This window comes from Myripristis murdjan, chromosome 22 (assembly GCF_902150065.1).
Source record: "Myripristis murdjan chromosome 22, fMyrMur1.1, whole genome shotgun sequence".
Taxonomy (NCBI): domain Eukaryota; kingdom Metazoa; phylum Chordata; class Actinopteri; order Holocentriformes; family Holocentridae; genus Myripristis; species Myripristis murdjan.
In genome coordinates, this window is record NC_044001.1 from 24,113,997 (window position 1) to 24,128,487 (window position 14,491).

At 40.3% G+C, this 14,491-nt stretch overlaps 2 protein-coding genes across 4 annotated transcripts in view; one reads left to right on the forward strand and one right to left on the reverse strand.

The window, feature by feature from the left end:
• rbks (ribokinase) overlaps window positions 1-9,150 on the reverse strand; it is a 33,784-nt gene extending 24,634 nt beyond the window's left edge. For 2 of the 3 annotated variants that reach the window (XM_030044975.1, XM_030044974.1), the window contains exons 1-3: window positions 9,003-9,143; window positions 5,958-6,019; window positions 32-164 (exon numbers count right to left, since the gene is read on the reverse strand). In XM_030044975.1, coding sequence (XP_029900835.1) covers window positions 32-164; window positions 5,958-6,019 — 195 coding nt within the window. In that variant the 5' untranslated portion in view covers window positions 9,003-9,143. Of the gene's footprint in view, window positions 1-31; window positions 165-5,957; window positions 6,020-9,002 lie in introns of all 3 variants that reach the window. The other variant, XM_030044976.1, reaches the window with a different exon arrangement.
• Window positions 9,151-9,298: 148 nt separating this feature from the next.
• babam2 (BRISC and BRCA1 A complex member 2) overlaps window positions 9,299-14,491 on the forward strand; it is a 72,854-nt gene continuing 67,661 nt past the window's right edge. Inside the window, exons 1-3 of the mRNA XM_030044500.1 lie at window positions 9,299-9,393; window positions 10,868-11,022; window positions 12,630-12,706. Coding sequence (XP_029900360.1) covers window positions 10,886-11,022; window positions 12,630-12,706 — 214 coding nt within the window. The 5' untranslated portion in view covers window positions 9,299-9,393; window positions 10,868-10,885. The remainder of the gene's footprint in view (window positions 9,394-10,867; window positions 11,023-12,629; window positions 12,707-14,491) is intronic.

Below are 14,491 nucleotides of genomic sequence, written 5' to 3' on the forward strand. Positions count from 1 at the left end.
ACGTCTGTGCATGTGCATTTCAGTGTCATACCTTGCAGACCATTGTGGCTTTGGCCCCCAGTCTTGCAGCCTGTATGCACTGGTTGGCTCCTTTTCCTCCGAAACCAATGAAGAACTTGTGACCATGGATGGTTTCTCCTGCTTTAGGTAGCCGTGGCGCCTGACTGAGAGAAAAACAGGCACCGAGTACAATAACAAGCTCTAAAGATACACACATGGCAATTAACCCCTAGGATTTACAAGTAAAAGTAAAAGGTTCCTCCCCTTACTGGGATACCATGAAGGTTTGAATTCTGAATGTCTGTTTTTCTCTCTCTTTTTGCATTGTTAGTGTTCCTCATTGAAACCAAGGAGAGCAAGGAAATGTCAAACTGCCAAGGTGTCCCTTCAAGGCCAGTTCCTTGATTAAGTTTTATTTATTTAACAACAGAAAGTATGCATAAACACACACAGAGGTACAGCTGTGGAGCCTGCAGAAGACTGTAGTGAATGTCGTCTTGTCTTTGATGGTAAGATCAACAAAATTTATAAAAATCGCTGGGGTGAACAGAGTGCAGGAAGCGTTTTTCTTTGAATCTGTTCTCCCTATTCTTTTTTTCATACTCACATCTGCACCAGCCTGTGCAGTAAGTTTAACACAGCTGGAACATGGGGGCAAAAAGTGGTTGGAGTTTGTAGTTTGGATATGCCTGTGCTGGTGAGTTTACCTATGATGCAACCGGTGCGACGCAGAGCTGTCTCAACTCGACACTGCCAACACCAGTCATGCCTGACTCATCAGGGTTGGGTAAAGTCCCGCCTCCCCCCTAAGGGCTGATACGCCACAGGTGGGTGCCCTCAAGAAGAGCCGTCCGTTCTGTGGTGCCTCCAATCACGGAGGCAGAGTGGGTGGTGAGTAACGTTGGGGAGAGTCAACCGGGTTCCAGACAGCTTTGTATTGTATGTCAAGACGCTGCGGTTTGGCTCTTGGCCAAAGCTGCCCAAGGCCAAAGGGTTTGTGGATGGCAGAATGTTGTCATAAACTTGTTTTTCACCCTGTTGTTGCCCTTCTACATGTGTGTGAGCGTGTTTGTGGCAGGTGTGCAATTACAGTAAGCTCACTCAATCTCAGGATTTCCAGTAACTTAGACGCTGATGGCAAACACTGGAGGTTGTTATAAAAAGATGCTTTTTTAGTACAGGCGTGTGAAAACATTTAAGTGCTCAGAGCTACAACAGGAAGTAGGGTCAGGATGGCTGAAATGTGCTGAAAAGGAAACTGGACAAAGGTTGAGCACATGTAAATACACACACACATTAAGTTCTACCCCCAAGACCCTTGTTTTCGCTGAGTGCAGCCCTTTCAGTAAAGCTGTCCAACCTGTGCTCCGTTCTTCCACACCCACCTGTGCTGGAATCCAGATCTACATTTGGCTAACAGCCACTTAGGACCGGATGACTGACAGGTAAGATAAACAGATTTACAAATTCTTGAGTAAACCCACCCACACCTCTTCATGCCCACAGAGACACTTGGCTATTGTTATCTGTCTTGAGCACGCCAAACAAACGGGACAGTTATGTGCTAAAGTACGGCCTAAATGTGCTTTCTCCCACGGAACCAAAAGGCCAAAACAGGTGTTCAATGACGTGCAATGTTTGCTTTGAGGCTGGAACTCATTTCCCTCCCCTCTGTTTCTATTAAAAATCATTCCTCAGCTGTTTGGTGAGCAACAGGGGAAGTAGACCTGGGCAAAAACAAAAATGAAATACAATTTTCAAAGTCTGAACCGCTTCATTTGTCTTTCCTGATACAGATACGGCCTCATAGTCTGTTTGTCCGTCTAATGTTTAAAATATTTAATTCCTGTTTGGCCAAGATGTGAAAAACGAGACTGTATGAACTGATGCTGCTCACAAACTCACAAAAGCAGCTTGACAAGTATTTCAAATCATTTGCAGCAATTGTAAGGGAAAGCTTTATGTTTATCTTGTGTGTTTTTTTTCCTTGCCCTCAAAGTCCCCTTGTTAAAACCTCCAGTAAATCAGCACAAGGTGATGGGGCTTAACAAAGAAGAGGTTGAGCAAGGAAGAAATACCTTCTATGGGCATGGAGGGCTGATCTGTAAATAAGGAGTGTAGAAATAGGATGTGGGCATTTATCTGTGCGCGGCCTGACCACTTCTGGGAGAACCACACTTACTCACCCAGTGGTCACAAGTCTGTATCTATTTATTGTCTATTTTATTTGTATTTATTTTATTTTATTTAAAGGACAACAGACATTAATCAGCATTTACGTGAATGTATCTTCAACTGCAGTCCTTGTACTAGAAAGAAAAAACAATGTCAAACTTAAATATCTTGGAAATACACCACACACCAATCTAGTCACTCCTTTTTTTTATGGTTGCCTCTACAATGACAGTTAATATGGGTCACAAAATCTGCTAGAATGTGGGTTCATGTTTACAACAAATTTTGACTATGAACTCTCTACCTGAGAATCTCAGACTTAGAAAATCAATACCATCTTTTAAGCCAAAATGGCCTTAAAGGCCATTTTTGTGTCAAGGCCTTTTCATAGTGGGTTTATTATGATCTAATTATTTTATCATTTGATCTTTCAGTGTGTGACTTTGCTTTGATAAGTGCTATGCAAATAAAGTTTATTTTTTATTATTATTTGGAATAATAATTCACAGTGTACTTAAAGGCTAACATTGTCACAACAGTGAAAAGTAAGCTACTTAATTTGAGCAGAAATGTCAAGTGAAGAGGAAATTTATCACTGTAGAACAATAATATTCCTCTGGAATTTGTTTCCTTGTTTCTTTTCTTTTGTTTTTTGTTTTTTTTCTTGGCTTGAAAATGAAATGGCGTGTGATGCCGGCCACTCATCATAGCACTTCTGTTATTATGGGCAGCTGAAAATGTTGAGTAGGTTGGAGGTGGCGGGGGATTTTTGATCCGGAACAGAGTACAGCCCTGAAAGTGAGTTTTGAAACACAGACACCTCAGCAGCTGGCCAAGCATTTGCTGACTCACTCATTCTGATCACTAATCCTACCGGTGACCCCCACAGATACATTACAGTAATTCTGTGCTATGGGATTGTATGCGTCTAACTTACAGCCCTTTAAAGAAAAAAATAGCATAACTTCAAATGTTAACCACTGGCCAAGATTTCACACTGAGCAAACCTGCGAGGAACAGTTACAGAAAAATATGAGTCAGTGGACTCAAGGGCTTTGCATGACGGTTGTTAAACCTCCTCATCTGGGACCCAAATCTGAGACATTCAATCTTGCATGGGGATTTATTTGGGTAAAAACACAGGGTACAGTAAGCGTTACCATGTGGTGACAGGAACAATGCTGTGGCACATTCTGGAGCCTTTTGTTAAATCCGGTTTGACTGAGCAGGTGCAAAGTGCTCTCTAGTTGGTGACTTGGGCAGCTGTGGCAGTAGGGGGCACTGTCTGGCTTTGGCAATGGGTTAGAAGCCTGATAGGCTGTGGAGAGGCAGGGAGCTCCTCCCCTTAGTACACAGTAGATAGGGACAACTAAACATTAGCCTTTCACTACCAATCAGTGTGTATTAGAATATAGGAGCATAAAGCAATGCTCTACTGCCAAACATGCTTAACAGATGAATTATCACATTGCAGAAACATATCTGTGTGTTTGAATGACAGTGCACTCTCAGAAAATAAAGCACATACTTGTACCTTTAGTGGTACAGAGGCCTGTCACTGCGGCAGCACCCTCTAAGGTGCAGCTTTCGAACACTTGACTTTGGGTTCTTATTTGTACCCCTGTGGTTTGTACCTTCTGGAGAACAGTCTTGTTCCAGTATTATAAATACAATATTGACTGGATGATTACATTACCTATTTTTCATATCCACAATTCTACAAAACATATGTCATTTCAAGGCTGCTCAACCATAGTCTACAAGTTAAAATCTACCTAAAATTAATATTTTACCTAAATTAATTATTTATTAACTTTTTTTTTCAATTCATTGTATTTGGCCTAACAAAAACTTTCTCTTGATATAGTACCTTAACATTTAGAGCTACATATATGTACCTTTTAGTGCTTGGGAACATATATGTAACTTTTTGGCACTGAAAAAGGTACACACAATTACCTTGAGGTCCAATAATCAGTCCTAGGGGGTACATTTGCGTAGATTATATCTCTTGGAACAGAAATGGTCTCCTACTGTACCCATTTCTGACAGTGTGAGGAGGTGAGAGAGGGAGAGACAGAGTGTGTGATGGCAGAACTTTGTTCCACTGTCTGTCAGTCAATTGCATAGCCACCCAAATATTGGTACTTCAATACAACTGGATTTCTGACTTCAAAGCCATGCATATCACTTTGAAGGGTCGGAAATTATTCCAGCTACCCTCCCTATCCTCATTCTAACCTCCATCCAAAAAGCCCCAACCCCACACACACACACGATCCCAAAACAGGCCATTTCCCGTTAACATATTAGGGTCTTAATTGACAACTCCTGCCCTTCAAAGCACAAAGTCACTGACTGAATTGCTAATGAGCAACAAAATAAATCCTTGCCAAAAAGCCCTCAGTTGGAGAAGCCATATGTTTTTGATAAGTGGGGACTTGAGGAGCCATTTGAGCGACGGGGAAAATGTGACAGTTTGAATTGGGACTATGCACTTCCAAGAATGCTGGGACGCTTTTCTTGCAGCATCACAGATTCTGGCTGTTTGTTTGGGTCTCCATTTGCTGGCACCCAGGTGACAGCTACTCTTCCTGCATTACACATAAAAACACAATACAGGCTATATTAAAGAACTCTGTCACTGCGGCACATCCCAGATAACACACATCTTCAGCTGACAGCAGGACAGATGATCAGTTGGGTTGAGCTTGTAAAGGCGCTGACAGTATGTTCAGTCCATGTGTCGGTACAATTGTGTCATTCCTCACAAAGGTTATGGTAAATGAGAGTGACAAATTGTTTTTAACTCACCCATTGTGCTGGAGTTGATGACTAACAATTCGTGGGAAAGGATCATATTTGGCTCCACAGATCTCCCCACATATGAGGATGATGCAACACTGACATTTTAATAAACAGTAATTACAGCAAATTATCTGCACACTTTGAATCCTTGGAATCTGAACTGGATTTAACTCGGGATTATTACATCTGCATCATCTATCAGTGGTGAGATCAATGATTCAGTTTTGGTGGAGTTCTGGGGTTAGTAATAACCTGCCGGAGTCATTATGTCATTTCAACAAGCAAGTTCTCTTATGTTAGAGTGTTTTAAAGGTGACATTACTGTAGCAGTAGAGTAGGACCTGAACAATATCATTGCCTATTTGTTTAAACGTGTGATGGACCAAACACTGTTGCAGCAGAGATGCACCTTGGAGAGAGGAGTCATTATATTTGGGGCTTTGAGGATAAGTACCGAGGAGGTAGTGGCATTATCTAATTTTAGACTACTTCCCCTATTCTTGTGTAGACAGGAGTGTGCAGTCCATTTCAAGCCATGATGGAAACACCCTTCCAGCCCATATGCCAGATTTTCCACAAGCTCGCACACAAAAATAAAATCCACGAGGGAACATAGCGGCGGTGGTTAATAATAATAAAGGGAAACATGCTCCAAATGAGAAACAATTGTGGTTAAGCTGCGTTTAGTTCAAGGTTTATACCACAGTGCTATAAACTTTACTGAAACACAGCTCCTAATAATGAAAAGATTCCCAATTGTTGCTTCCTGTTGGGCCTACCAGAGGAAGCAGGGGACTTTCCTGAACCCAGATTTCACTGAAGATGGTAAACTGAGACTTCCAAAACAATGTAACCAGATAAATTTGTAAGAATGCACTTCAGTAAGGAGAAAAACTAAATCATTATGCCTACTGAGTTGATTCATGATTAGATTGTTATTTAGAGAAGGATAAGTCGGGGTTGAATTTACTCACCTCACCAAGTCAGTCATACAGGAGCCTACCACCATCACATCGAAAGCCTCTTCAGTCATCATCTGATCAGAACACATATTTGTGTTAATAGAGGGTATCTTAATAAATAAATATAAATATATAATAGATTGGAACATTATGAGTCTACATTTTAAATGAGGTGTTGTTGCTGATCTGCAGGTTTCGATCTGGCTTCCAGATTCATTCGGGGGCCTTTTCAAATGAAATCAATTCTTCATAAATAAGGACATGGGCCTTATTGAACTCTAAAGCAAATTTGACTCCTTGGGGGTATGTCAGGCAAAATATGTAAACAGGTTTCCAAACCCAAAAAAATCACTCAATATTGTTTAGCTCGCACATTAGCATGAGTTTGCCTGAAACAAGCGCGACAGTAAAAATAGAGCATTCATTACTAGCTCAGTTGGACAGGTTCCAATCTCAACAGGGTGATTATTTCAACGCTGCACCACGTGAACACAACACAGCCAGGCAAAGTCTTTAATTAATTCAATCCTCTGCTTGTATCAGAGCTAATGCTAGTGTGTTAATCTCTTCAAATCTCTTCCTAGGCAGTGGAAGACTTGGAAAGCCTGGCCGCTGGCTGTAGGATGGCTCAATTCTCTCTCCCACATCTTGCAGCATATTGTCTTCACTCTCCAGGCATGAACAGCTAGCCTACAACCCTCCCCGCTTCCACTGCAGTCGATTAAAATAAGATCTGCCATGTCCGACCACTCAAACCAGCGGGGAACGCTCTTAAAACTCTCACTTCCTTGTTGAATTTCAGGCGGCATTGTCCAACTTGTCCACGCTGAAGTGGCCTTCAATCTTGATAGCAAAGGTGTTTAAATAGCAGTAAATCATAAAATAGAGCTGTGCACGAGGCTTCACCAAACCTCAGGCTGTACTTGCATGCCCCAATGAATGAGCGAAGGATGACATACAGCCCTTGCAACTGAAGGCACCTGGCATTTGAACATGGCGTGCTCTCAAAAGATCTTCAAGAGACATTCAAACAATTTAGCCGGAATGCTAATCAAGGCCAGGCCATCCTCTCAGCAATTTAGACACAGCAGTAAGTAAACTCAGAAAGAATATCTTGTTGGAGTTTTTTTCTTTTTTAAATCATGGTAAGAGCATATATTCTGCCAATGCCCGGTTGGGTGGTCAAGAGTTAACTGGGTAATGATTATTATTACACAATAATATGAGCTTCCATGTTTAAAAATGCTTTTCAGAGGTTCAGATAATCACTATCATCACCAGAATACTTCTACTACCCCCTTTCCCACCATACACACACACACACACACACACACACACACACACACGCACACGCACACACACTTCATAATAAACCTTCCCTTTCTCCTAGTGTGATTTGCCAACCAAGTGCTCTGAAGAAATTTTACTAGTTGTTGAATGTCAACATGAAAATTCATACCAGATGTCATCGAATATGTTAGAACAAAACTGAGTGGATAACAATCAACTAAGTTAACTGGCATTTTAATAACATTTATAACAGCTGTGTTCATATTCATGTTAGTTCTGAGAATGTGTGTGTTGGATGCATTGACTGATTTCTTTAATGTTAGAAAGTGTGGAGTCATTCATGAATCTGCATTGATTGACGGTGAATTTGGCCAGTAATATTAAAACAGCAAATGCAATCTGGCATCACATCCCAACATGCACTGTTCCCTTTACTGTTTTTTTTTTCTGCTGTATAACAATCTTGACTATCATTATCCCATACATTTTGGAAGCTCTGCAAACTGTTTAACACGGTCTTCCCTTCCCCGTGTTTGTCAAAGTTTGCCTCTGACAGAAGCAGGATTCATTTTGGACTTGACTGAGGCGGATTTGACTGCAGCTCTCATCATACAGCAATTGTCCATTTTTAAGAAGAATCTTTGTCGATGATTAAAATCTGTTTTAGGCGTGCTGGTGGTAGTGATGCTAGTATCATGGCCGCACTCTGAAATGCTTCCGAGTGCGCAGTGTTTGCTGTGGATTTCTAACCTACAGATGAGTGACAAATTAAAGGAAAAACCAACATAAAGTGTGTTAGGACGGTGCTGAACAGCTTCAATGCACCGTGACATCGATTCTCCGAGTCTCAGGGAGTCTCTGGGAAGGCCTTAGCAAATGATTTACATCGTTTTTATCTTCATCAAACCATTGACTGAGCACTTGTTCCCTGTGGATGGAGATGGAGACCACTCTCATCAGGATAGATAAAAGTGATCACAGTAACTTTGTATTTATTTGCCCCCCTCGGCATAATATAGCCAGTGGACCCCCTCACTGTGGGCGTCCAGCAATCAGGCCTACACTCGCCCCTCTTTCAAAGTCACTCAAATCTTTTCCTCTCGTCATCTATATCTGAAATCGAGGTCAGCTGGTCCGGGTCAGCTTCTGTATACCACAGAGCATATTAACCACTTCACTGCATGGAAGCACCTAGGCTATACTTGTCATGTTTCTCCACTCATTTTTTTCTCAGGTTTTTCCTTTAATATGTCACCAGCCTGTATCTGATCATGTTTTTTTTTTCTTTTTTTTTTTTTTTTAAGGGAAACAAGGAGGCAGAGGTTATGCTCAGCTAAATCAATTCAGGGTCAGAGGACAGATCAGAACAACACAGAGACTTCTCCTGATGAATTAACAGTGCATGTGTTTCATTATTTATCTGAAAGCTGATATTGAATTCACTGTAATGAGCACATAAAAGTCAGTATACCACAGTCATGTCAGGTAGTTGCATAAAGTTTAAGGCCATGTAACCTAAACAGTGATACAGATATTCAGAGGCTACTTATGTGGGGAACAGACTAAGTATGTATTTAAATGGGCATAAGCTCCGCAGATAAAAGAGGAAAGTTGGGATGAAAAAAATGTATGAGCTGCAAAAATGCCAAAACACAACAGCCAGCTAAGTCAGAGAAGAGAAACGAACACATGACAGTGTTGACAGCAAAGCAGCCACCGCAGTGAGATAGCCATATCTGGAAACGTATACACCCAATTCATATTTACCTTGTATTAAAAAATACCTCTTGCAGAATGGACAAGTCAAAGTAACACTGTGCTGCGGACAGTCGTGGTCAAAGTGCATCTTGAGGCAAACGACAGCTGCCTGACCGGTTACTGCCCTACCCACCGCTGTTATTGAATTAATGTAAATATACGAATAAATGTTTAAAATTATGATGCGTCACAAGTAGAAAAAATGTGTCTTGGTCATGTGCAGCGAAAAACACTGCCTATCGGAATCAAACGAGTCATTATATGTACAGGCAGAAGTAAAAATGTCTATGAATTATGCGGTCCTACAAAAGGACCCAAACAGTTCCCTACCGGAAGTGTCGAGAACATGAAGTAAACATTGGATTTAACGCTGATATTTGGTCATTTCCAGCTCTTTCAGGTACAGCAGCGGTGACCACCTGTGTGCTAAAGTCGTAAATAAATTATTTGGTTAATAAGTAGCGAGAGGGAAGGAGCTAGCCAGCGGAAAGTGAGCCGTGGCTAACGTTAGCAAGCTTACTAACAATTAGCTACAAACTGTGGCGTATTAGCCTAGATGAGTGGCTACATGCACCTTGCGCTTCTTGTTATTTGCAAAAAATAAAAATAAGAAAGGTATTAATCGCTCTCTCCGTGGGCTGACTAGTGAAAAAACCATACCGTTGTTTTGGAGCTGTCCTTACTCTTATTTTCATGGAACTAGCTCAGTAGCTCAGTATATTTGTGTTAATGTTTCTGTTAAATTTTCTTACTATTTTACTTACTGTTTTTTTTTTTTTTATGTCTGCAGCTCAGAACTAAAACAGTACTGCGTGATATGTGTGTTTGTGTGTGTTTGCAAAAAAAAAAAAAAAAAAAGACATTCACAAAAGTAAATTTGATAACAGGAAATCTCTTTAAATGTTTATGAATGAAATGCAGCTGGACTTACAAACTGTCGAGCTCTCTGCAAACCCTGAAGCCTTAACAACTCTTCAAATGTACAAATTGTAAAATTTTCTGGACTTGAGCCTTTTTTTCTCCTTCTTGTTTTCCCATTATACATTTTATTTATCCTTTAGCCCCTTACACACATGTCTAGGGCTGGGATAATATGTTTATCTCCCAGTTCAACACTGTCATGATACTTAGGTGCCAATTTGGTATTGCGATTATACAAGTATTGTGATTCTATATTGTGGTTTTTATTGTGATTATTACTTTTGAATTATCCCCTAGTTTGTGGATGTAAAGCTTCATGAGGCTGTGATTATCCTAGGGGTCACTATAGGTCATCTTGTACAGTGATGTCAAGTATGAAAAAATGGTCCAACTCCAGTGAAATGGCTGCTATGGTGGCCAACATCATCACACATGAATCAAATGTGGCTCATTGAATCCACAAGAGTCTCAGCTTTCCAGTCGAAGCCAATTGATGCAACTCCAAGACTGTTTAGGCCCCAGTCTGCACAAACACACCATTTTACAACAGGCCACAAGAGCACATGTGGACTGCAGGATTTGTGGCCCAAACTGCATGGGATTAACAGAAGTTGGTTATGTCTGCAAAGGGGAGAGCCGTGGCTGCCCAGAGAACCCATTTTCATTTAGAGATCTGGAGGTCAGAGGTCAAGGGACCCTGCTGAAAATGGCCATGCCAGTTTTTCCCTCACCAAAATGAGGTGTGAGGGTCCTCCAGAGAATTATTTACCATTACAAGCAAGCATAACATAGTAGGCACCAACAGATACTTTAGATTGTCTAGCTTCTATATGATGTCTTTACTTTAAATCTATTCAGTATTAAAAAAAAAAAAAGATGATCATCATCACCCAAAAGTCTATTCCTGGCTTCATGTCCAGTCACTCCTGTGGTGTTTTGCCGTGTGTCCACAGATTCCTCGAGTGTGGAAAATGAACAACATGTCCCCCGAAGTTGCACTGCACCGGATCTCACCGGAGCTGCGGCCCCTGCTGTGCAGCGTGGTGCGGAACGGCCGCGTGGGACTCGACTCAACCAACTGTCTCCGTGTCACAGACCTCAAAACAGGGTGAGCTGCAGCTTTGCACCGGCTAGAATGCTTTCGAGACACAGGATACAGTCAGTGTGTCCTGCATCGTGGTGATGCTGCATTCATGTCATGTGAAAAAGACGATAAATGTGAGTTTCCTGCATGAAAATACCACTCAACTTTCAGGAGACAGATTTCGCCAACAAGAAAGTAAAAGTAATAGTGTAACAAACAGTACACTGATTTCAGTATCAGGTGCAAGGACCAGTCTTTCTGCCACAGGCATATCCAAACACTTTTACTGAATATCTGGCAACTTGCAGACAATGACTGCAACACACACACACACTGTCCTTATCTCTCTCTGTGTCTGACAAAATGTCCAATCAAACTCCATGGTTAAATCTGGCAGTCAAATGTCAGCTTCTGTAACTAATGTGCCTGTTTCATGGTTCTGCTTTTTAAATAAAATTAAAAAAGTAGACCTTACAAAAAACTAAAACTAACTGAAACAACATTGTGTATGAACAAAACTAACTAAAATAAGCTGCTGATGTTTACTGAGACGGGGAGTCAGCTGCCTTCACAGACTCTTGTTTTTAGACTGGAATACGTATTCTGAACACCCCCATATAACAATACTACTGATAATGATAATCATAAAGATGAAAAATAAAACTAATTCTGAAACTAATAAAAGCTCAACTAAAACTAAACATATTTAAATGGTAAAAACTAAACTGAAACCAGCAAGCCCACTTTGGAAACTAACTGAGACTGAACTGAATTGAGAACAAAAATTTAAAAGACTAAATAAAAAAACAAAGCTAATGGAAAAATACAAAACTATTATTACTCTGGTCTTTTGATATGCCTTTTCCTCCTACACCACAATACCCTGTTACTTAAGGAGGCAAGTTGTGTAAAATAATTTAAAAGTTGCCAACAGGTGCTGAGTAGTTGTGCCTCATGTCTGTAATGAAGCAGGGAACCCCGACATCTTGGAAACTGCTAAGACAGTTGGGCTTGCTAATAAGCAAGGTAATAAACCACCAGATTATGGCCTGGAGTTATTATAGCTCTGTTTTTTTCATTAGTTTTTATTTTTATTTGTTTTTAATTTGTGTTTTCAATTCAGCGTAGTTTCAGTTAGTTTCCAGAGTGGGTTTGCTTGTTTCAGTTTAGTTTTTTAATCTTTTAAAATTGTTTAGTTTTGACCCAAACTGACAAAGATTAAAGCTAAAGGCATTTTCTGTACATTTTTAGTTTTAGTTTTTAGTATTTTAGTTAGTTTTATAAGTACGCAATATCGTTTCAGTCACTTTTTGCTCTAAAGGCTATTTTTTATTTTTTCAGTTAATTTAAGCATTTTCACGCCTAGTTATAGTTTTTAGTTTAGTTTTAGTTAACTAGAAAGACCTTGGCCTGGAGTTTGATGCAACACTATCTCACAAATGAAGGCTAGTGTCTTTAGCATAAATTTTAGAGTCAACAATTTGAATTTGCTGTATTATGTCAGCAGTTTCGTGGGCTTGAAATATACAAGCCTTACTAATGTTATTTGTTATTAGACCATCGCATGAATTGTAATTTGTACTTACCATCTTCTTTTTTCTTGGTTTGTCTTCTCTCACTTCCAATTTCAGATGCACGTCTCTGACCCCGGGTCCCTGCTGTGACCGCTTCAAGCTTCATATCCCCTACGCAGGGGAAACCCTGAAATGTAAGTTAAAGAGTTGAATTGTTTTGTTGTTGTGCCTTTTTGCATCCTCAAGTGAGTTGAACCAGTTAAGCCTCTCAATCAAGTCAGCTTTATTTAAAAAAGCCCTTCATCACAAGCATGTCTCAGAGGACATGCAGGCAACAGGTCGGTCTTGATCCAACTAATCAACAATCACACAACAAAGTGATGCTGACTTTATGTAAATTATCCAGTGACAGCAGCCGTGACATCCAGCAAAAACAAAGGACTGTTTTCTCTCCTCTAGACGTATGTAGGATTTTCTACATGCACTGCATTAGTTTCACTGGACTGCCAAAACTAAACTAGATGTTTAATTTCTGCTGGAAGTAACTCATTCTTTTCAACTATACTTTTTAAGGTGCTGCATGTCACACAAGTAGCAGTTTTCACAGGTGTGACATGGACTATCTGTCTACGTGTCTTCTTTCATTCACACCTCAGAAAGTGAAATTGTTTATGTCTTCTCGTAGACACTCTATTGTTTTGTCATTTTACTATTTTTGTTCCTCCATTTGTTTGTACTCTGCATTCTGAAATGTAAATTGTGAGAGCGATTCAATTTGTAGGACACCCACTGCACTCAGTTTAATTTGTGCCTTATATAGAGCAAGGTGACTGCACGTGGAGAGAGAGTATTGCACAGCTGAATTAATTATTATAACAGATAGCACATTTCCATCCAACCATAAGTACGCTCCAGGCCTGAGAGATCCACTTCTGCCTTAAAACAAGCAGGTTTTTAGATGAGAGTAGGTTTCAGTCCAGCACTAATTGAAATCACCAGCTAATATACCGAATTACGTCAATATGTAGTGAAACACATGCTCGTCAGAGATCTAAAATGTGTATGAGTTTTGTTTCAAAAGGAGGTATCTGCTATTTAAAAACAATTCATGAATTCTTTTTGTTTTACAAAGTACTTGAGTAAAAGCAGCACTCTCCATGGACTATAATCAAAGCCATTTCAATGGCAGTGTTTGTGTTGTTGGAACAAAACTTCTCCACAGAATCTATTTCAGGGGGGAGTCGATCTGTCACTCTCATTTTATGAGAGGCAACATCGCAAAAAGTCTATTTCGTAGCCCTTTTCTTTATTTTGAAATAGTTGGAACTGCGCAGAAGGCTGATTTAATTTGAAGTCTGACTCTGAACTTTTGACTGAATAGGAAACAGCAGCAGTTAATTGGAGTAAAACATTTTTAGCATATTAGTTAACCCAACATTCACAATGGCTGTAAAAATGCAGTGTTAACTGTGCACAGTATTTCCCTTTTTATAGTTGCAGCTAAAAGCATACATACCTGGGAATCAGGCCAAATCTAACCACAAGCATTTTCTTTCCTTTTTTAATGTAAGCAAGAAGAAACACGTTATTTTATGTGTTGTCTGCTGTTGACGCTGAGACAACGGCTAATCTGTTTTCATGATTCTGTTTCGTTCAGGTTGCCACATCTCAATCTGTTGCCTATGCCAGAACAGCGTCTTAGTTTTCATTTTCTTTGCTGTGATACACCATATAGAATATCATTAACCTGTTTGAGCAGCACACACAACACCAATAAACATGATGCTGTTTGTGCCACTGAACATTACTGGAAGGGTCTCCCACTTGTGGCTGAAGTCCCACATCTGAGACTTGCCCTCATGAGACTGCCTCTTAAAATGCCCGATTGGCAACATCACAAGACGTCGTGAAGTGATGATTATCTTGGTTGAGAATGATTTTAATTTGGTGTTCCTGGAATCATGGGTGACTCAAGAGAC